General features: G+C 52.3%; 8 protein-coding genes across 8 annotated transcripts; 4 read left to right on the top strand and 4 right to left on the bottom strand.

Annotated features, from left to right (window-relative positions):
• Positions 1-421: 421 nt before the first annotated feature.
• Positions 422-2,290, top strand: ALTATR162_LOCUS537 (uncharacterized protein; the record flags this gene model as incomplete). The annotated part of the gene is made up of 4 exons (XM_043308131.1): positions 422-448; positions 499-836; positions 890-2,104; positions 2,155-2,290. The coding sequence occupies 4 exons, from the start codon at positions 422-424 to the stop codon at positions 2,288-2,290; spliced, it is 1,716 nt and encodes a 571-aa protein (XP_043164066.1).
• A 359-nt stretch (positions 2,291-2,649) lies between these two features.
• On the top strand, positions 2,650-3,789 carry ALTATR162_LOCUS536 (uncharacterized protein; the record flags this gene model as incomplete). The annotated part of the gene is made up of 1 exon (XM_043308130.1): positions 2,650-3,789. The coding sequence occupies one exon, from the start codon at positions 2,650-2,652 to the stop codon at positions 3,787-3,789; it is 1,140 nt and encodes a 379-aa protein (XP_043164065.1).
• A 213-nt stretch (positions 3,790-4,002) lies between these two features.
• Positions 4,003-5,691, bottom strand: ALTATR162_LOCUS535 (uncharacterized protein; the record flags this gene model as incomplete). Its single annotated transcript, XM_043308129.1, has 1 exon — positions 4,003-5,691. The coding sequence occupies one exon, from the start codon at positions 5,689-5,691 to the stop codon at positions 4,003-4,005; it is 1,689 nt and encodes a 562-aa protein (XP_043164064.1).
• A 568-nt stretch (positions 5,692-6,259) lies between these two features.
• ALTATR162_LOCUS534 (uncharacterized protein) lies at positions 6,260-7,765 on the bottom strand (the record flags this gene model as incomplete). The annotated part of the gene is made up of 4 exons (XM_043308128.1): positions 6,260-6,582; positions 6,643-7,349; positions 7,399-7,693; positions 7,741-7,765. The coding sequence occupies 4 exons, from the start codon at positions 7,763-7,765 to the stop codon at positions 6,260-6,262; spliced, it is 1,350 nt and encodes a 449-aa protein (XP_043164063.1).
• Positions 7,766-9,775: 2,010 nt separating this feature from the next.
• Positions 9,776-11,159, bottom strand: ALTATR162_LOCUS533 (uncharacterized protein; the record flags this gene model as incomplete). Its single annotated transcript, XM_043308127.1, has 2 exons — positions 9,776-10,144; positions 10,200-11,159. 2 exons carry the CDS (start codon positions 11,157-11,159, stop codon positions 9,776-9,778), a joined length of 1,329 nt encoding a protein of 442 aa, XP_043164062.1.
• Positions 11,160-11,754: 595 nt separating this feature from the next.
• ALTATR162_LOCUS532 (uncharacterized protein) lies at positions 11,755-13,029 on the top strand (the record flags this gene model as incomplete). The annotated part of the gene is made up of 1 exon (XM_043308126.1): positions 11,755-13,029. The coding sequence occupies one exon, from the start codon at positions 11,755-11,757 to the stop codon at positions 13,027-13,029; it is 1,275 nt and encodes a 424-aa protein (XP_043164061.1).
• A 393-nt stretch (positions 13,030-13,422) lies between these two features.
• ALTATR162_LOCUS531 (uncharacterized protein) lies at positions 13,423-17,419 on the top strand (the record flags this gene model as incomplete). The annotated part of the gene is made up of 2 exons (XM_043308125.1): positions 13,423-14,371; positions 14,424-17,419. 2 exons carry the CDS (start codon positions 13,423-13,425, stop codon positions 17,417-17,419), a joined length of 3,945 nt encoding a protein of 1,314 aa, XP_043164060.1.
• A 50-nt stretch (positions 17,420-17,469) lies between these two features.
• On the bottom strand, positions 17,470-18,218 carry ALTATR162_LOCUS530 (uncharacterized protein; the record flags this gene model as incomplete). The annotated part of the gene is made up of 2 exons (XM_043308124.1): positions 17,470-18,022; positions 18,070-18,218. 2 exons carry the CDS (start codon positions 18,216-18,218, stop codon positions 17,470-17,472), a joined length of 702 nt encoding a protein of 233 aa, XP_043164059.1.
• Between the last annotated feature and the right edge of the window lie 1,223 nt (positions 18,219-19,441).

Here is a 19,441-nt window from a genome sequence, read left to right as displayed (position 1 = left end):
TTATTAGCCCACGAACGATGAGCCGGCACAGGCGCTCACCACGTGTGAAGGATGCGGAGAACCTGGCTGCTGGGTTGTAAGCTGTCTCATAAGTATCTAGACGCTCAGCTAAGCGTCGGCCCTACTGATTTATACACCTCTCACTGAGCCTTTTACCTTGAAAACGGCCCCGATTACAATTGCCGAACCATCGTGTCCGATCACGGCGCTATTCTACCGAAGTTCGACGCCAGATAACGAGTTACTGCTAAGTTCTCGTTCGAATGGGATTGGAAGTCGGATTGCAATAGCACCGAAATCCGCCACATCAGGGCCCTTAGGTGGCACAGTTGCGAATACAACAACTGATACAAATACTTGGCTGCATCCTTGATCTGAGCACGATCATCGCCACTCTCACACATCAGTCGCTTGAATTACAATGGAGGCCCACGACTACAATGAAGATGTGAGTGTTCCATCGTGGTTATTGTTTCACAGCCCTAATAAAGAACCCAGGAACGCCGGCAACTCGAAGCCGAGCTACACATGGAGATTCTTCCTGGCACGGAAGTCATGGCAGATGTAGGCTCACACCACTTCGTCAAAGGTACACATCGCCAAGTCCTCGTTCCACAACCTAGCGACGATCCCAATGACCCTCTGAATTGGAGTACTGGTTGGAAGCTGGCATGTATCATCTCGGCATCCATGGTCACATTTACACAAGGATTTGGACCGCTAGCTCTCGCGCCTATGTTTCCAGCACTCATAACAGCTTTCGACACCGATCTGGCAGGAGCAGTCCAGTTCACTGGCGTGTGTATCTTAGTACTCGGATTCAGCAATTTCATCTGGTGAATACACACAACCCATTATTCAAATTCTAAGGCTAACAGACAGTTTCTAGGGTTCCAATCAGCACGTCTTTCGGTCGCCGTCCGGTTTATCTCGCATCCCAGATGATCAATTTCGGTACATCGATATGGCGCGCCAAGGCCAACTCCTACAACTCCTTCATGGGCGCATGCATCGTCAATGGCATCGGCGCTGGACCGGCTGAGACCATCATGCCCGAAATCATCGCCGATATCTTCTTCTTGCACGACCGTGGAAAGTGGAACACTCTGTACTGGGTGGTATACATGGGCTCGCTTATGGTCGGTCCTATCGTTTCCGGCTCGATGACTGAGACGGTCGGCTGGCGCAGCTTCTGGTGGCTCAACACTGGCATCTTAGGCTTTTCGTTCTTGATGGTCGTTTTCATGTTTCCTGAAACAAGGTTCAAGCGCGTGTTACCCGAGCACTTAGGACGGGAGAAGGCCGCCTCTAGCTCACTAGAGGAGAAGACGCGGGCGACGACCCAAGAAGAGGTCAACAACTCCGATGCCGAGAAAGAGACGAACCGCATCCAACACGTCAACACAGCTAATTCCATCTTACCGAATACCACTGGCCTTGAGATGTCTGAGACCGCTCAACGCGATCCATTCCTTGGACGCGGAAAACCTGGCAAATGGCAATGGAAAGTCTTCCAACCAAATGCCCACCCCTTCCGTTCTATCTTGCTCGACCTTTGGATTCCTTGGAAGTTATTTGCATTCCCCATTGTCGAATTCGCCGCTTTCGTCGTCAGTTGGTCATGCTCCAGCTTTCTTACCATCAACCTTACACAAAGTCAAGTCCTCTCCTTACCACCATACAACATGAAGCCCATGACCGTCGGCTTTACCAACTTCGCCGTCATGGTCGGTGCGTTCATCGGACTCTTCACTGCTGGCCCGCTCAGCGATTGGGTTTCTGCAAGGAGCACGAAGAAGAACAACGGCATTCGCGAGCCTGAGATGCGCTTGCCCGCTATGATACCATATGTCATCATCATGCTCATTGGTAATATTGTCGTCGCAATAGGTTACGAGCGCAAGTGGCCCTGGGAGGCTATCATCATCATCGGCTACACATGCGCTGGAATCCAAGTTGCAGCGCTACCGGGTATTGTCAGTACATATGCCGTTGACTCTTATAAGCCGGTCGCTGGGTCTTTGTTTGTCGCCATCACCGTCAACAAAAATGTTTGGGGCTATGGGTTTGGCAAGTTCATCACGCCCTGGAGTGAGGAGGCTGGGTAAGTCTTGTGAATCTACCTATATAAAGGCCCATTGCTAACGGAAGTAGTTTCATCTCGCCTATCATGACCAACGCAGCTCTGATTACACTATGGTGCTTGTTCGGTATACTCTTTTGGTGGAAAGGCAAGACGTTCCGTCGCTGGAGCAGAAACAGCAGCGTCCACCGACAGGGCGCTTTGTAAGATAACGCGAGCCATGTAAAGTACCGTTCACATCAAGCTGCTATAAAGTAGTATGTTAATCAAGCAGAAGACTGCAAACATCTCTTTGTCGTCACATGCTTTGTCAATCTGCACAAAACTCATACCACGCTGATCATAGTACAATCTCTTCTCACCTTCACTCCCATCTTCGCTTCCACCCTCCACCTCCACGCATTTACCTACATCTACGTCATCACAACAACTTACTCTCACTTACGCGCAGTATTCTCAGCTCATGGTTTCTTCTATTGTTCTTACCCCAAACACTCCTAACCCGATATCTAACCCACCATTTCCATCTCAATATCGCTTTTACATCCTTCCCAAGGAAAGAAGAAATGGCAACACCGACCAACCCCCGCCGAACCTTCCAGCGTGCCTCCCGCGCCCAAAGTATCATTTCCGATTCATCCTTCTCCACCCCTCGTCCAACACCACCTCCGCCATCGACGCGACTCGGCCGCGGCGTTCGCGCCAACAGCGTCGTCAACGAAGCACCAACCGCAGCCGAAACCACAGCAGAAAAAGGTGCACAGAGAGCCGTAGTAAAGTTACCAGCGCACTATTTGCTCGCACCTACATCCCCCAGCCCATTCATGGGAACATTGGAAGCAAGTCTAGACGCGATCCAAGAATGGGGACGCATGAACACAACCAGCAACGGGACTCCTACGAAGAGCGTACAAAGTATCGTCGACGCACTGTTGCGTCCCGTAGATTCCAGGACGAATTGGCCCATTCTCCTATCCGCCCTCCAACAAGAAGAAAACCCCCCTTCAGAACGGTGGACCCGATACCTCACCGAAGACGTCCTCTTCCTCCTCACCCGAACACTGTTACCTGAACAAATCCTCGAAAACAGGAACCTCATGGCCCGTCTCTACAACGTGAAGAAACAACTTGCCATGCGACTCGTGCTGCGGTACGACATGTTGCGGGACTGGAAAATGGAAGCTGGGACACATCACCGCGATCAGGCTGTTGCTGTGGCGTCGGTGCCACCACCATCATCAAAGGGACTCGCTGCTGCTGCTGCTGCTACACCAGCGTCAGCACCTGTTGCTATGAGTCAACGGGCGAAGAAAGAAAAAGGAAAGTACCCTTTCCGACGCCCCCTTCTCCCTAACATCATACCTACGCTCATCGCCGCTCCGACCGGTGGTTTCACAACACACGGCGTGCGCGAGCGGATGAAACACCACGTCACGGACTTAGACTCGTATCTCTTGTTAGAAGACGACGAGGTAGGCGGGTGGACTAGGGCCAAGCTGCTGGGGAAGTTGTGTCAGGTTGTGCTGCATTGGCAGTGGATGAGGGGGAATAATGAGTTGTTGGGTGGCATGGAGGTAAGGGGGTGGGAGGACTTCGAGGGCAAGGCGGATGAGTGTGAGTGGATTGCGGAGGATGTCAAGAGGAATGTGGTGGGTGGGGGAGGGAGGAAGGCGGTGGCTGTGGCTGTGGCTACGGAGGGAGAGTAATGGGCTGGGAGGATGGAAGATTGGGGGGCTACGCAAATGCCTGATACTGTTCAGGGAGGATTGAAAATAGAGAGAGGCGCGCTTCTGAATGCGTTATGGTAAATTATATGGCGGCATGTAACTGGTGACTATACACGATGAAACGATACTTTCGCTGCCAGATGAGAAGATTTCTTTATTTCATTTCGTGAGAGACACTACGCTTGAAATCACTCAACCCTTGATAGCCTGCTGTTGCATCTTCTCTCCACTCTCACTGGCAGGCTCAAGACCCATCTTCGCCGGTCCACAAATCTGCACACCGTCCTTGCTAAACCGCGAACCATGTACAGGGCAATCCCAGCTCTTCTCAGTAGAGTTCCAGCATACAACGCCCTTGAGATGCGGGCATAAAGCCGAGAACTTGTGAATCTGACCACCCTCATCTTTGTATACAGCCAGAGGCTTGGTAGGGTTGGTGTTAAGGACACCACCCTCACCGGGTACAAGGTCTTCGATGTCTTTGATGTCGGACTGAGCGAAGCGCTTGTACTGTGCGTTGATCTGGAGGTCGTGGCTGATCATGCTGCTAGCTGACTTTGCGATGGAAGATAGACGCTTAGGGTCATAGAGAGAGATCCAAGAGTTGGGTTGTTCGGTGATGGAGTCTGCGATGAGCTTGCCAGCCAGAACGCCGTGGGTAAGACCATTACCAGAATCACCAGTGACGATGTAGATGTGCTTGTTGCCTTGGTTCTTGCCAATGAAGGCCATGTAGTCGACCGGCTCGAAGATCTGACCACTCCACTTGTAATCAATCGTGGTTGCTTGTGGGAAGCGGGCGCGCGTCCACTCTTCAAGCTCCTTAAAAGGCGCAACAGTATCGCCCTGGCCGACTTTATGGTCACCTCCACCCACTACCATGTAGTCGTCCTTGTCGTCGCACTCGGTAAGACGCACGTACTTGTAGACTTCAGCAGAGTCATAGAAGAGAACATCCTCGACTGAGCCCTTGGGCACACGGATGGCGATACAGTAGGTACGGTAGTATTCCTCCTCGGCGATAACGGACAGCTTCTGGAGCGGGACGCAGGTTGCTTCGACGGCATCGGCACACTTGATGGTGTTTCCGTCAGCCGTCTTGACGTAGACGTCCTTGTGGCCTAGACCCAGGATCTCTACGCCCTTCTCATGCACGTCGATGCATCGGGTGTTGGTGTAGCACGAGAAGTTGGGCTGCTGCTTAAGAAAGTCGAGAAGGCCGACGACGTATTTGGTGGGGTGGAAAGTCGCCTGCTGATGGTAGATTACAGCATCGGTTTGGTCGATATTGCCTTCCCAGCCCTTGAGCTTGAAACCCTCCTTGTATTCTGTAGCGATACCAAGCTCCTTCGCCTTGTCGCCGTCCTCGATCAGGGTCTTCATGTCGCTCGCATGGTCTTTCGAGTCCTTTGGGTATTGAGAGAAGTCGTAGCCGGGTAGATGACGGTACTCGCACTCAATGCCTAGCTGCTTCGATATCTCGCCGACGCGGTTAAGCGCCCATGTGTGTGACTCGGCAGCAGCCTTTGCGCCCTTGTCTCCATGCTTCTTCGCAATCTCCGTGTAGCCGTCATCGAGGTCGTTGGCGAGGTGGCCGCTCGTACGTCCAGTTTCACCCGAAAGTACCTCGCGGCCCTCGATCAGCACGACATTCAGCCCACGAGTGACTAGCTCGTAGGCCACTGAGACACCAGCTATACCAGCACCGATGATGCAGACGTCCGTCTCGAGGTCCTTGTCCAGCTTGGGGAACTTGGGGATGTTCTTGTACGGCAATTGGTGGACCCAGACAGCATCAGTCTCTCCATTGGTGTGCATGAAGTGCTTTGGGTCAGAGGTCTTGGCCGTAGCTACCGACGCGTCACCACTCATGGTCGCCATAGTCGCTCGTTGTCTCGCAAAAGGGTATTTGGGCGCTTGCTGTAGGCGGGGTGCAAGTCTGCTGTATGAAGCTAGACGTATTGAGGTTACTTGTGCGGTGTTTCGTAGGAAGGTAGAACGGAGGAGACGAGGAGCAGACAGCGACATGTCTTAACAGCATGTGAGAGGACCAGCGTGGGCGCTGAGCACGTGGAGCTACATGGTGTTGTATGTGCCTAAACAGTCAATAATCATGACGGTTTGATGTAATAGCATGCGCACCATTGGCTGGTTGCATCGCAGAAATCAGGAGGAAGCATTGGCAATGGTGTAGCCTTGACGATGCCTTGACGATACCATGACGTGTGTTGTGCGACCTCCGAGGATCATCAACTGCCCCACGACAGGAGCATGTTGGAATGGAGACGAAGACAGTTGAAAGAATCCGACGAAATTGCAGCAATGTGCAAGGCTTACAGAGATGTAATCAATACAGGAACAATGAGGATGTCGCGATAAAACGGGATGTTTGCGAGAAAGAATGACGCGCTAAATTTCAGCCGCGGCACGTCCACACGTGACGTTGTGCTCACTTCCCCTTCAACATAGCCTCCGCCACATCTCTCAACACAAACTTCTTAATCTTACCGCTGCCCGTCAACGGTACCTCAGCATCACAGTCCTCTCCTAGCCAGAAGATATGCACGGGTGCCTTGTGTCTGCCCAACACCTTCCGCACCCACGTCTGTACCTCTGCCAAGTCTGGCTTGTCCGTGTTGGGCTCGTGTAGGAGGAAGGCAGCGGGTACCTCGACGTAGCGAGGGTGTGAGACGCCGACGACGATGGCGCGGGTAATAGACGGATGCGCGACGAGTCGTTCTTCGATTTCCAGCGGATAGATGTTCTCGCCTCCTAACGTCCTGTTAATACTGACGACTGGAGACATGTGCTGGTTCCAAGGGAAATGCTTACCTCGAATGATGATGTCTTTAAACCGTCCGGTGATGGTACAATATCCATCCACGTCTAGAACTGCTTCATCACCTGTGTGTAGCCATGGCTCACCGTACTCATCGCGCACGATGAGCTCCGCCGTCTTTTCAGCATTCTCCCAGTATCCGCGACAGACTTGGTATCCAGCAACGCAGAGTTCGCCTCTAACACCAATCGGCACGATGCGATCCTGATGGTCCACGATCTTGACCCGGGCATGCGGCAACACCGTTCCGACAGTGGTCAACCGCGCATGCAGCGAATCGTTGGTGTGTGCGTTGAACACTGTAGGACTAGCCTCCGTCAAACCATACGAAGACGTAAAGTCCGACATGTTGAGCTCATTGACCATTCGCTCCATCAACCACTTGGGCACCGGACTTCCTGCCACAATGCCCGTCCTGAGATCACTTGTCCAGCCCTCCGGCCGTGGGACATCCATTATAGATTCCATCATAGCTGGTACACCGTGTAGGGCCGTGCAGCGTTCTGCGTCAATCGCGCGCATGCAAGCGACGGGGTCGAAGGATTCGGCTGGGAATACAATCTTCGCACCGTGTGTGAGGCAAGCGAGGAGACCGAGGGTGAGACCGAAGCAATGGAAGAGGGGCGGCGGGCAACAGAGGGTGTCGCTGGGTGTGAGGTCCATGCGGTCGCCTATGAAGCGGGAGTTGTTGATCAGGTTGCTAGGTCATGTCAGTCGCGCATCGGTTCGAGATAACAAGAGACACTTACTGGTGTGTCAACATGGCAGCTTTCGGGTTCCCCGTACTGCCACTTGTGAATTGGAGGTTTGCGACGTCGTAGGGACTTATTATGCCGTCGAAGATGTCTAAGATGTGCTCGGGGATATATTGGGCCTCTTCGATGAGGGAAGAGTATGAGATGAAGTTGTCGTGTTGACCACGTATCAGGCATACGGTCTTGAGGTCTGGCAGTGCCGAGGCGACATCGTTTTGGCTGAGCCTTTCCAGTAATGGTCCGTTATCGAAGCGCGCTATCGTGGGAGTCGTGAACAATATCCTGCACTCTGCCATGGTTAGTCTCTTCCCCATACTATCTTCCAAAGTAACTTACTTGTGTGCTTGAGCGCGTACTCCATCTCCGTCGCTGTATATGTATTGTTGAGAGTAACACAGATACCCCCTACCCTTGCACACGCAAAGAAGAGGGCAATGTACTTCTCGCAATTCCCGCTCATAATCCCTATCCTATCTCTCGGCCTCACTCCTTCTTTCAGCAAAGCTCTTGCTAAGAGACTCGATTCGTCCCATAGCTGCTGGTACGTCCACCGTGCGCCCGTCCAGGGTATGACAACAGCTTCGTTTTCCGGATAGCAGTCGACTTGTTGCCGGAGTAATTGTGAGAGTGTCAACTGGAGTAAAGGTGGATCCAACGGTCCGGCGACGATGGAGAGATTAGGATATGGAGGTAGGATATAAGGATCGATTTGAAGTAATGTTTGGTTGAGACGCTGTAAGGCGTCGTTCCGAGATTGGTCGTACAGTTCCGCCATCTCGTTATCAGATCTTGCGCTTCTTCTCAAGGAACGTCCGAAGGTTTACTGATCGATTACAGTACGCGGCCGGACGGTTACCCAAACACTAGGCCTTTGTGATGATAGGTATAAACTGGCGACTGAGATGATGGAAGGCGTAAAAAGAAAAAGATAGAGAAGCAATGGTATACAGTAACACCCAGGCGCAATCTCGCAGTTGACGATGAACCTTCTCGGTACCAACTCTGGCCATAGCTTTCCAGCGATAGCAACAGCAGTGATAACGACGGTGCCTTTCGCCGATGGCTCGGATCTAAGAGCACCAGCAGGACCAGACCATCTTGCACTCCAGTCTTGCCGTCTTCCGGAGATAGAGAGCGACGCGATTGTGGATCATCTCTCATCCCTTGGGATCGAACAAGCCATGACATGGCTGGCTTGCTGAACTGCCTCGACGCGCAGCCCTACTCTTTCCGGGCGTAACGCCGCGGGCAGTACTATGGCATGGCTAGCAGAGACCGTCAAGTGATGGGCAGAATTTTTGTGCTCACACCGGGTGAAGATCGTCACTGGCTGGTCGCCGTGGTGTAGGACTTGAACAGGCCGGGGCCGATGACAGCAAGCGGCAAAGCCACCATTGTCAGGGTAGTGTTAGAGTAGTAGCCGACAGGGGTCGGGCGTTCGATTTGATCTGATAAGATTAAACCGGTCATCAAAGCCGGGGCGGCTGCGACATCGGTGCATGTCGTATGTGGTATACGAGGCGCATGCATTGATGCAGGCTGCAAATTTTTATCAGATCAAAAGAAATTTCTAATCAGATGAAAGTATGCACGAGTAAGCCCTCGGGACAAGCTGGGTGTGGATATGGGAAGGAAGCCTAGCGTCTGGGCAATAACTATTTCGCAATCCTGCTTGTATCCGCTGCTTACTGTGAGGGTTCTGGCCTGCCCCATCAGGCATCATGGTGTCATGCTGGTGCATCTGATAATTTTTCATCGGGTGCGTTAGTGATCTACCTGTTTCGAGAAGATATCCCGCGGATTGTGTTGCTAGCCAGTCGTAGTGCTGCATCGCCGTTACGTGTTGCATCCACATAAACCCCCCCACAAAGTGACCGATCCTAGCATAACACGCCCCAGGCGGTCAAAGGCACGCACACTGCACGTCCAGCCTTTTTTAGGCGCCTGGTATTTGCGCTGCCACGCAACGACGGATCAGATAAAAACATTGCGGCTAATTATCAGATCCGCGTCCTGCATATGCTAGAGCCGGGGTTGCACCGGCATCATTGGACGACTGGGGTGCGAGGTCATGTCATTCGTGACGTGCGTGCCATCGCTTAGCGTGGGATATACGAGCGTACCGGAAGAACGCTATACAGTAACTATTCTTGTTTGCAATGATGCTGAAGCTGTCTAATGACTAGCGAAATATTGCAGCCGTCTCTAGGCAAAACCCGGAAAATGGTACTAGTGTAAAGTTGATAGTTGCAAAAGTAGTCGGGGAAAAGATTCATACCGTACTGAGTCGATGGTGAACAAAGTTACATATTTACATTAATCGAAATAGCTGTGGTGATGTGGTATCAGGAACGGAGCGCACAATGACAATTTACAACTTCGCCTTCGCACCTGCATCCAGGCTTGGGCGGACCTTCTTCTCTCCATCCCAAGTAAAGGGACTCAGTGTGAAGAACTTTTCCCGATTCACCATCATTAGAGCACTGCGCTTGTGCGGAAGATCCATGATCTTCTCAACGTGGAAACCGTGGGCGAAATCATATGCTAGCACAGTGCTGCTCGTTGCTGCTGGCTCACCAACCAGGTTCCAGGTGCGTGGCTCATCAAGGAACATGTAGTGCATAAGACCAGACCACCATGCAGAAACTCGGTAAGGTCCTCTAAATCGTACGTCGCCGACAAGTGAGTGCCTGCCGCGGTCATAGGGCGACGACTGGTAGTGAGCACCCATGTGATCCTCCTGTAACATCTGTTAGTCGAAAGATTGCAACGGATCGGAAATGATCTTGACTTACCATCGCCCAATAGACTTCAAAGTAGGCAAACAGTATATCGTCAAAAGCAGCGAACATCGTGAGTACGTGGGGGTCCTCATGCAGCTTTCGGAGATATTCACGGTGTTGATCCAATGTGCCGGTTTCATTCCAACCTGCAGCGACACGTGGGTCATTTTGCCACTTGTTGAATAGGCGGAGATGCTCATCATTGGTGTAATCGAGGGCCACCATCGTGAAATGCTCCTTCAAGTGTGGCACCCATCGGCTATAGATGATCGAGCCCGGCTCGGGCTTTGGTTCACGAACAGGGTGTTGCGTGTGCCGTGGTAGAGCCGGGAACTGAGTCGATGGTGCATTTTGAAATGGGAATGGAGGATACTGTCTCTGGATCGGCTTTCCGGAGGCGTCAAGGTGCGGTGCCCAAACTGGACGGGCACCGAATGGAGATGCAGCGCCCTGCCAGAATGTTCCTCGGAAGAGGAGGTGGCCGTCGTGAGGTGCTGATGCATTTGATGCTCTTGGATGCGAATGGAAGAGACCAGTGGCGTACAGCTCATTGGCTAGTGCCTGCGAGTCTTCCCCTGAAAATAACACGCGGAAATTCTCAACTAGGGGATGTAGTGAGACCAACGCGTAGGCGATGAGCCAGAGTTGCGGGACGGATGGTCGATCCTTGTTCCAAAAGACCGTCACGTATGGGGATCTTCGAGCGCGAGCCCAAGAGCTGTTGTCACCCATTGATGGTACTGCATCTTGGCTCAACGTGCTAACGTCGCTGAATGAAACAGTTTCGTTATGCAGAGTTGTGGGCGGAGCGACTTCCTTGTCCGTAGTGTTTGCTGAAGAAAGCTGAACCTGGTAGCTTATGGGCTGGCCTTTCGGAGCCACGTTAGCTATAGTGTATGCCGTGAGATATGGGTGAGGAAGTTTGAGAACAAGCGGCTCTTGCGCGGTACTCGGCTTTGCTTGTTGCACCATGGCGACGTGAAATGATAGAAAAAAGATGAGCAGACAATAGAATATGCAGTGAAACGTGCGACAGCAATGTGCGAGTAGCTATAACCCTGATGCTCGAGGTCGTTCAAGATGCTCAGGACTGCAACGCGTGAATGTTTAACCGAGGTCGTTCCTAATATCCGGGCTAGCTTAGCCCACCGCATTACGCAGGCTTAGGCGATGGTGGTTTTCTTACCCATCGTCCGGCAAGAAAAACTGGTCACAGGGCTGTCGTTGGGACGTGGCGTGAGGAAAGCTCCGAATGGGTGGCTTGTCATCCCATGTGGGCCTTGGGCTAGCACCCACAAACTCATGCAAGCGGGCGTACGTGGACGCAGGAGCGCGCACTTGTGCCGGTGACGCTAGCCATCGGTGACATCGTTGTTTTGAGTGTGGGCATCAACACATCTAGCTGATAATGGCCAATGCGCAGGGTCTGCAAATTGTGCCTGAGTTGTGCGGTTGTGTCGTGGTGCTGTAGTTACTATATTTTTAGTGTTGAAACACCTTCTTGATGTACCAACCTGGAGGGCGATAATCAACATCTGCTTCAAAAAAACCCAAATTTTCATCTAACATGACTTCGACGGAGAGAACAACTGCTGCACCTATGGCAGATTCGTCGCCATACTACGACCTTGTCTGCGTCGGCTTTGGCGCAGCGCAACTGGCGACGGCGATCGCCAATCGAGAATCCAGCAAACCCTCCAAAATGCTCTTTGTTGAGCAAAAGACATCTTTCTCCTGGGGATCAGATTCGCACATGTCGAGAACACGAATGGAAAGCCCATTCATGTACGATCTGGCAACGCTCCGCAACCCAAGGACTGCTTTCAGCTATGTCAACTATCTACTTGCTCGCAAGCGCCTCATCGAGTTTGCAAACTCGGACCGGCTCAACCCCTTACGAGCGGAATTTGAGGATTATATGAGGTGGTGCGCTGAGCACTTCAAAGATCAAGTACGCTATGGCAGCGAGGTGGTTGGCGTAGCTCCAGAGGTCGAGGCGGATGCTGTGCAGACCTGGAAAGTGGCCGTCAAGGACAACACCGGCAAGACGTACGTGGTGCGGGCACGAAGTGTTGTAGCACCATCTCCGTCAAGAGCGAGCAGTCCAGCTGCAGAGCCGTTGCCCACTGTCGACTTTCTGTCTGGGCAGCGAATAATCTCCATGCAAGACTACCCAAGCAGGCGGAACGAATTGCGAGGAGCCAACGAGCGACCACTGAATGTCTCTCTGATTGGATCGGGCGGAAAGACTGCTGAGATTCTGGACGATCTGTTGTCCTGCTCCCGCTTGGGCAACATTACAGTGGTTACAGAGGACGAGTCGCTGGCGCCATTGACGGTTCTCGACGACCACAAGCCATCCCAACCCCAACTTTGCTCCATCTGGGCGAAGCCAACTAGCACTCAGACAGCTTCTGTCACAGAAGCTCCAGAGCTCGTTCAGAAAATTTACGACCGCGCGTACGAGAAGCAAGTTCGATCTAAAGGCGAGTTCAGACTACGCGTCATTATTGGGAAGGATGCCGCTGGTGCATGCTCACAATCCGACTTCATCATTAGGGATACGACAGCAAGCCCGCTCTCGAACAGCGCATTATTCCAGAGCATCGACACACTTATTTTGGGCTGTCGGCCAAAAGGAGATAGCCTAGAGGAAGTGCAATTCAAGCGTGGCGCTGTCGCTGAGGGCTGCCGCCTGTGGCTGGTGTCATCAAAGTCTGAGGGAGGACGTGCGCTAGCCAAGGACATTGCCTTGATGGCAGGTGAGATCGTGCGCAAGGTATCGACAGGGTCAGATACTGTACGGAATGGCGCCGGACTACAAGTCCAGGCTAGAATATAGGGCGGGTAATGGTGTGCAGGTGATGGTGTGCAGGTGTGGGGTCTTGTTTCCAAGGTTTAGGCGCTAGATGATGCAAATTTTTATCTAATCTGATGCGAGTTGAGCACAGATCACAATCCAAGTGACACGTCCTTCTCTCCACTCACAAGCCTGTACTCACGAACCACCAACCCACACTACTCTCCACTACACATCTTTCTTCACGTGACGCTATACCCGTTCACGTTATGCTAGCAAATTGCCCTGCTGCTGCACTATGTCGATCCTGGCCATCGCCTCCTGGCGGGGCCATAGCGCCCTGGCGAACCTCATGCAGGCGGCTTCGCGCAGCTTCACCACAGCATCAGCGAGAGATACTCTTTCTCGAGCTTCTAAACTCGTGTCACAGGCTCAATGCCTTTCAGTAAGCCCTCGGGGGCCTCTATCAGGCAGTTCTTTGGTTTCCTCCACCTCCTCTTCTACGCCGACCCGACATGGCTCGACAAGATACTGGTTTTCGTTGGCGCTATAGCTGCCATCGCAGCAGGCGTACCTTTTCCACTCATCGGAATCGTCTTTGGTCAACTGGTCGATGAGATCAATACAGCAACATGCAACAATCGCGATGGTGGCTCCAATGGGGATGAAGAAGCCGATATCACGCCCAAGATCCTATTACTCGTCTATATCGCTATTGGCAGCTTCGCTTGTATCTACATACACCTTGTATGCTGGAATTTGGCATCGCAGCGATTAGCTCAACGCATCCGAGATCGCTACCTCAGGAACCTTTTACGACAGGACATGGCCTTCTTCGACAATCTACAAGCTGGTGAAGTGTCATCTCGACTCAACGGCGATATCCAGGCCATCGAGAGCGGGACTGGTGAGAAGGTCGGCGTTGCGTTGACTTGTCTCTCCTTTTGCGTCACGGCCTATATTGTTGGCTTCATCAAGAATGCCGAATTGGCTGGCATGCTTGTCTCCCTGATCCCTGCGTTCCTGCTCATGGCAGTGATAGGCGGTCACTTCGTTGGAAAGTATAGTGCTAAGCTCGGCGGGTGCTTTGGGTCTGCCAGCGCCATCGCGTCTGAAGCCCTCAGCCACGTAGGACTCGTGCACGCGCTTGGAGCGAATGCAAGACTAGAAGAGAAGTTTAGGGACCATCTGGGCAACGCTCGTGAGGCAGGTATCAAGAAATCTACGATTGCTGCGGTCCAAGCTGGACTGCTTTATTTCATCGCCTTCTCGGCCAGTGCCCTGGGTTACTGGCAGGGTAGTCGCAAGGTCGCAGACTCTCTAGAGGGGAAAGGTAGTGCGACTATCGGAGAGATCTATACTGTTACGTTCATTCTTCTAGATGGTCAGTAGCTCTTTGATCATATTATTCTCATTAGCTGACGTTACTCGACCAGGTGCTATTGTTTTGAGTCAGATCGCACCCATGTTACCACTGTTTGGTGGAGCGATCTCAGCATTTGAGCGCTTGCGGAAGGATATTGAAACTCAGCCCACCATTGACAACACTTCGTCATCTGCGGAAAAGCCGACTCACGCTGACGGTACTGTTGAGTTCCGCAATGTTGCGTTCACATACTCTTCCAGGCCCGATCATCCCGTGCTGAACGGGATCTCGTTGACCTGCGAAGCCGGCAAAATGACTGCTATCGTCGGTCTCTCAGGTAGCGGCAAGTCCACGGTCGCTAGTCTCATCAGCCGCTTTTATGATCCGCAATCCGGAGATGTGCTTCTGGATGGCCGCAACGTCAGAGACATTAACATTAAGACTCTCCGAGGATTCATCAGCCTCGTGCAACAAGAACCATCGCTTCTTGATCGTTCTATTTTGGAGAATATCGCCCTTGGCCTCGTCAATAGTCCACCTCATGCACATCTTGAGAAGACACTGTTGAGTGGGATCCTTGCTCAAGTCGCGGAAGACGTCAGGGGTGGCCAGGAACTCAACCGAGTTGCTGAGAACGCTGGCCCAGAGGTTGCAGAGATCCTCAAGTTGGTGAAACAAGCTGCAGTTCTTGCCGATGTCGCTGTGTTCATCGACCGCCTAGAATTCGGTTTCGCGACCGCAGTCGGTTCAAGTGGCAGCCTCGTCAGTGGTGGGCAGAAGCAACGCATTGCTCTTGCTCGAGCCCTTGTCCGTGACCCTCGGATATTAATCCTTGACGAGGCTACGGCTGCCCTGGATTCGGCCAGTGAGCAGCGTATCCAAGCTGCTATAGATCGGGCTTCCCAAGGCCGGACGGTGATCTCAATTGCGCATCGATTGTCAACTATCAGAGCTGCCTCGAAGATAATTGTTATGAAGAAGGGTGATATCATCGAGCAGGGTACTCATGATCAACTGATGGACTTGGACGGGTCGTACGCGGACATGGTTCGCCTACAATCCGTTAAAACCGAGGACGGCCCATCCAGCTCGAGGACCAGTCTGGATTCGCGCGACACCGACACTATTGCTGATGAAAAGTTAGCACTGAGCGCGCAGGAGCCTGATGCTGTCCCAGCAAACGATGTGAAGGCCATTGAATCCGTCGAGCATACCAAGGGTGTTGTCATTGCTGGTTCCATCAAAAAGACCATGTTCCCGTTGACACGACCCTACCTGGGTATTGTGGTGCTGGCTTTCTCTGGAGCACTGATAGTAGGTGGACAATACTGCGGGTCTGGCCTTCTATTCGGTAACATTATGGGTACCATGTCACCTTGCAATTCTCCAGACTACATCAGATCTAGGGGTGAACTGCTCTCCGGAATGTGGTTTATGCTTGCCTGTGTCGCCTTCCTTGCCAACTTCACCAGCTGGGCGTCGTTCGGTCTTTTGTCTGAACGACTGATCTACAAGGTTCGCAACTTGTCTCTGCACACGCTACTCCAACAACCGCTTCAATGGCACGAGTCTGAGGCAAGGAACCCATCCATGTTGCTCGAGTTCATCACCAAGGATGGCAATTCATTGGCAGGCTTCAGCGGCTCCATTGTTGGCACACTTTTCTCCGTTGTCGTCAACTTCGTGGCCGCTATCATTCTCTCTCACATCATCGCATGGCGAATCGCGATTGTATGTCTTGTTATCGTACCACTCCTATTGGGTGCTGGTTACATGCAGTTGCGTGCCATCGGCCGTTTCGCTGTTAAGCATGCTGGCGCTTTCTCGTCCTCTATCGGTGTGACTATCGAGGCCGTCTCGAACATCAAGACTGTACACGCACTGTCCATTGAAGAGGAGATTCTGCAAACCTATCGGAGATCGCTGAAGGCTCCGCGTAGGGAAATGGTGAAGCAGAGCTTCAAGACTAATGTCTGGTTAGCTGTCGCCAATTCTTGTGGCAGCTTCATCTATGCTTTTGCGTACTGGTGGGGCTCGAAGAACATTATTGAAGGAAGATACACCCAAACCGAGTTCTTCGTCATTCTCATCGCCATGCTTGTTTCCGCACAGTTGTGGGGTCAATTGTTTACCCTCGCGCCTGAAATTGCTAAGGCCAAGAGTGCCATCGGGCGTATATGTGGACTCATCGAGCTCGGCAAGGATGCACCTGCTACAGGACGTGGCAAGGCATTTTCCGACCCTAGCTCTGCGGAGAAAAACCAGGATGATGTTGAGGCACATGCTGATTCACCACTTCCCGCCTCCACACAAGGTGGTGCCAGAGTTGTCTTCCGAGAGGTCGGCTTCTCGTATCCAGCACGTCCTGGCGTTCCAGTTCTGACATCACTTTCCTTGACCATTCAGCCGGGTCAGTTTTGCGCCTTGGTTGGTCCATCAGGTGCAGGCAAAAGTACTGTCTTAGCCCTTCTTGAGCGATTCTACTCTCCTTCCGCGGGCAGCATTTCCATCAATGGGTTCGATATATCACGCCACCACGGTACATCCTTCCGTGATGATATCGCTTATGTGCCACAAGAGAACGTACTCTTCCAAGGAAGCATCAAGTTCAACATTGGGTTAGGAGCAAGACCCGGACATGAGCCATCCGACGAGGAGATCCAAGAAGCCTGTAAGCTGGCAAATATACACGAGACCATTGTCGATCTTCCCCAAGGCTACGATACTGAGTGTGGCTCGAACGGCAATCAGCTGTCTGGCGGCCAACGCCAACGTCTGTCCATTGCGCGAGCTCTTGTCCGCAAGCCAAAATTGCTGCTACTAGATGAAAGCACGAGTGCGCTCGACGCAGAGAGCGAGAAGGCCTTGGAGCTTGGCCTTGAGCGGGCCGTCAAGGGTCATGGTGTAACCGTCATTGCGATCGCGCACCGACTGAGGACGATTGCTAGAGCTGATGTGATATTCCTTGTCGAAGCAGGTAAGGTAGTGGATCAAGGACGCCACGAGGAATTGGTCCAGCGCAGTGAGAGCTACCGTGTCAACGCTCTCCACCAGATGCTGGGATAAGTCTTGTTCAACTTAATACATATATTTTCTCACCTTCCACTATCTCGGCGTTATGCGAGCTCTACAGACTTTGGTAATCTCTTCCCTCCACCTTTCGGCAGCCAGACATATAGTGGAACTTCCTGGTCCTCCCTCGCACCATTGGTCTTCTCTGGTGAAATATCTTCCGACCTATGCACCACTTTCTCCTTCAATCTCCGGCTTCCCATCTTCTCGTAAAGCCTGACACCTTCGCCCGAACTTTCTATGTAGGTGGGCAATCCTGTCTGCTCTGATATGCTCATTCCATACTTGAAGATCATCTCGCCAATGCCTTTCCGTTGATATTCCGGATGCACTGCCATCACGTGGCAGTAGATATATCTCTCGTTGAGCCACAACTTCTCTCTCGCGTCCCAAAGCGGCTTAACAAGGGCCTCGGCTCGCTCTCGTTCTTTCCCCTGCAGCCATCCGATCTCACCCTTCTTCCAATCACTTGGTGCAATGTACACGTCGTATAGCGCCATCCCAACAACCTTGTTAGTCTCGGTGTCAATGCATTTCAAGGTGTATTGCGTTGCACTTGTTTTCCAATACTCCGAGACATGGGCGGTGTGAGCCTGTCTTTCTCTGAGTCAGCTCACAGATCGGAACCAAAAATGGGTACTTACCGAAACTCCGAATTCGCGTCAGTGAAGTCTTTCTCGGTAGCCGAAGGGAACAGTGCGCGCGTGAGCGGGCTGTCCTTGAATGCTGCGAAGTACACATCGTACACAGCGCTAATGTCTGGTACCAGTGCGGGAAGAACTACAAAGCCCATATTGATCGGCTTGTTGGCTTAGTGGGTTATAGCTTCGGGACTTGAGCAGCGGGGAAGGATCTAGACCATCTACTGGCAAAGATTGGAACTCAAGGTACAGGAGGTTTTGGCGAAATGTGACAAGTTTAGCAGAATGCTCGACCCAAAGACATGAACTTGGTAGTACTGTCACTCGGATACAGAAAAAAATGAACGATCCACCCACGATGCCCAGCTTTCTCGTTGAGAGATCGTCGGTCACGCATACAGCATGCTTTGAGTTACCACGCACCATGGCTGTGCCAATCTCTCGGCTGCCAGAGGAACCGCCTGCTTCACAACGCTAGATGGCAGGGCGCGAAACTAGTTTACAAGACCCACACGTCTAGGAGTAAAACTCTCACGCCACCGACGACGACCAGACCTTCTCCATTGAGACGCTCGGCCGTTATTGCTGTGCCTCCCCCTCGCATGTGCCAACTAAAGTTATCTGATCCGTTCTTAGCGAGGCTTTCCCGGAGAGGATGCATCATCTCAGCATTACTCATAGCGCACAGAGCGCACAATGTAAGAAATATCGTGTCCATGTGCAAAATCATCTTTTGCCGCGATCAGCGCGTGGAAGGGAACTGTACCGTGCCGGCAGGTTCATGCGTGGGATGTCCATATTTCGCGTAGCATGCATTTCCACAGCTCCGGGCCTTCTTCGTCGACCAGCAAACCCCGTAATGAACAATGCACAACACCTAAAGTCGGCGGATGCTGTCGATCGATGCAAGAATGGCGCATTGATGCCATGATTGGCTTGCAGGGCTTCTCCGAACATCGGCCGTTATCAGATGAAAATGATTTGCAGCGCCAGCGACGTAACCCTGCATGACTCCTACTCCATCGGGCAATTCCGTGCATGCATCGGTACCACACCATCAAATTTATCAGATGAAAGCTCATGACGCCGCCTTTCACGCTAGAATTATCTGATCCGCTAAGTGTGGGGATAGGTGCGCAGGGTTAAGAGGATTTTTGTTACGGCTAAACCATGGTACTTACCCGATCCCACCATCGCCTCCGCGTTTTACGTTAGACGATGCGCAATACGGCCTGTATCGAGAAAGACACGATGTCGCGAATAAGCGGACCCTGTTACTACGTCGTAAGAAAAAACTATGACGCCGACGGCTGTCCGACCGAGGGGGATGGATTAGTCGTGGTGGACTGGTGTGTTTGTGCCGGAGCTATGTCCT

The sequence above is a fragment of the Alternaria atra genome (assembly GCF_907166805.1).
Source record: "Alternaria atra isolate CS162 genome assembly, contig: 21, whole genome shotgun sequence".
In the NCBI taxonomy this organism is placed as follows: Eukaryota; Fungi; Ascomycota; class Dothideomycetes; order Pleosporales; family Pleosporaceae; genus Alternaria; species Alternaria atra.
The sequence above is the reverse complement of the archived record's forward strand: the minus strand, read 5'-3'. Positions and strand labels throughout refer to the sequence as shown.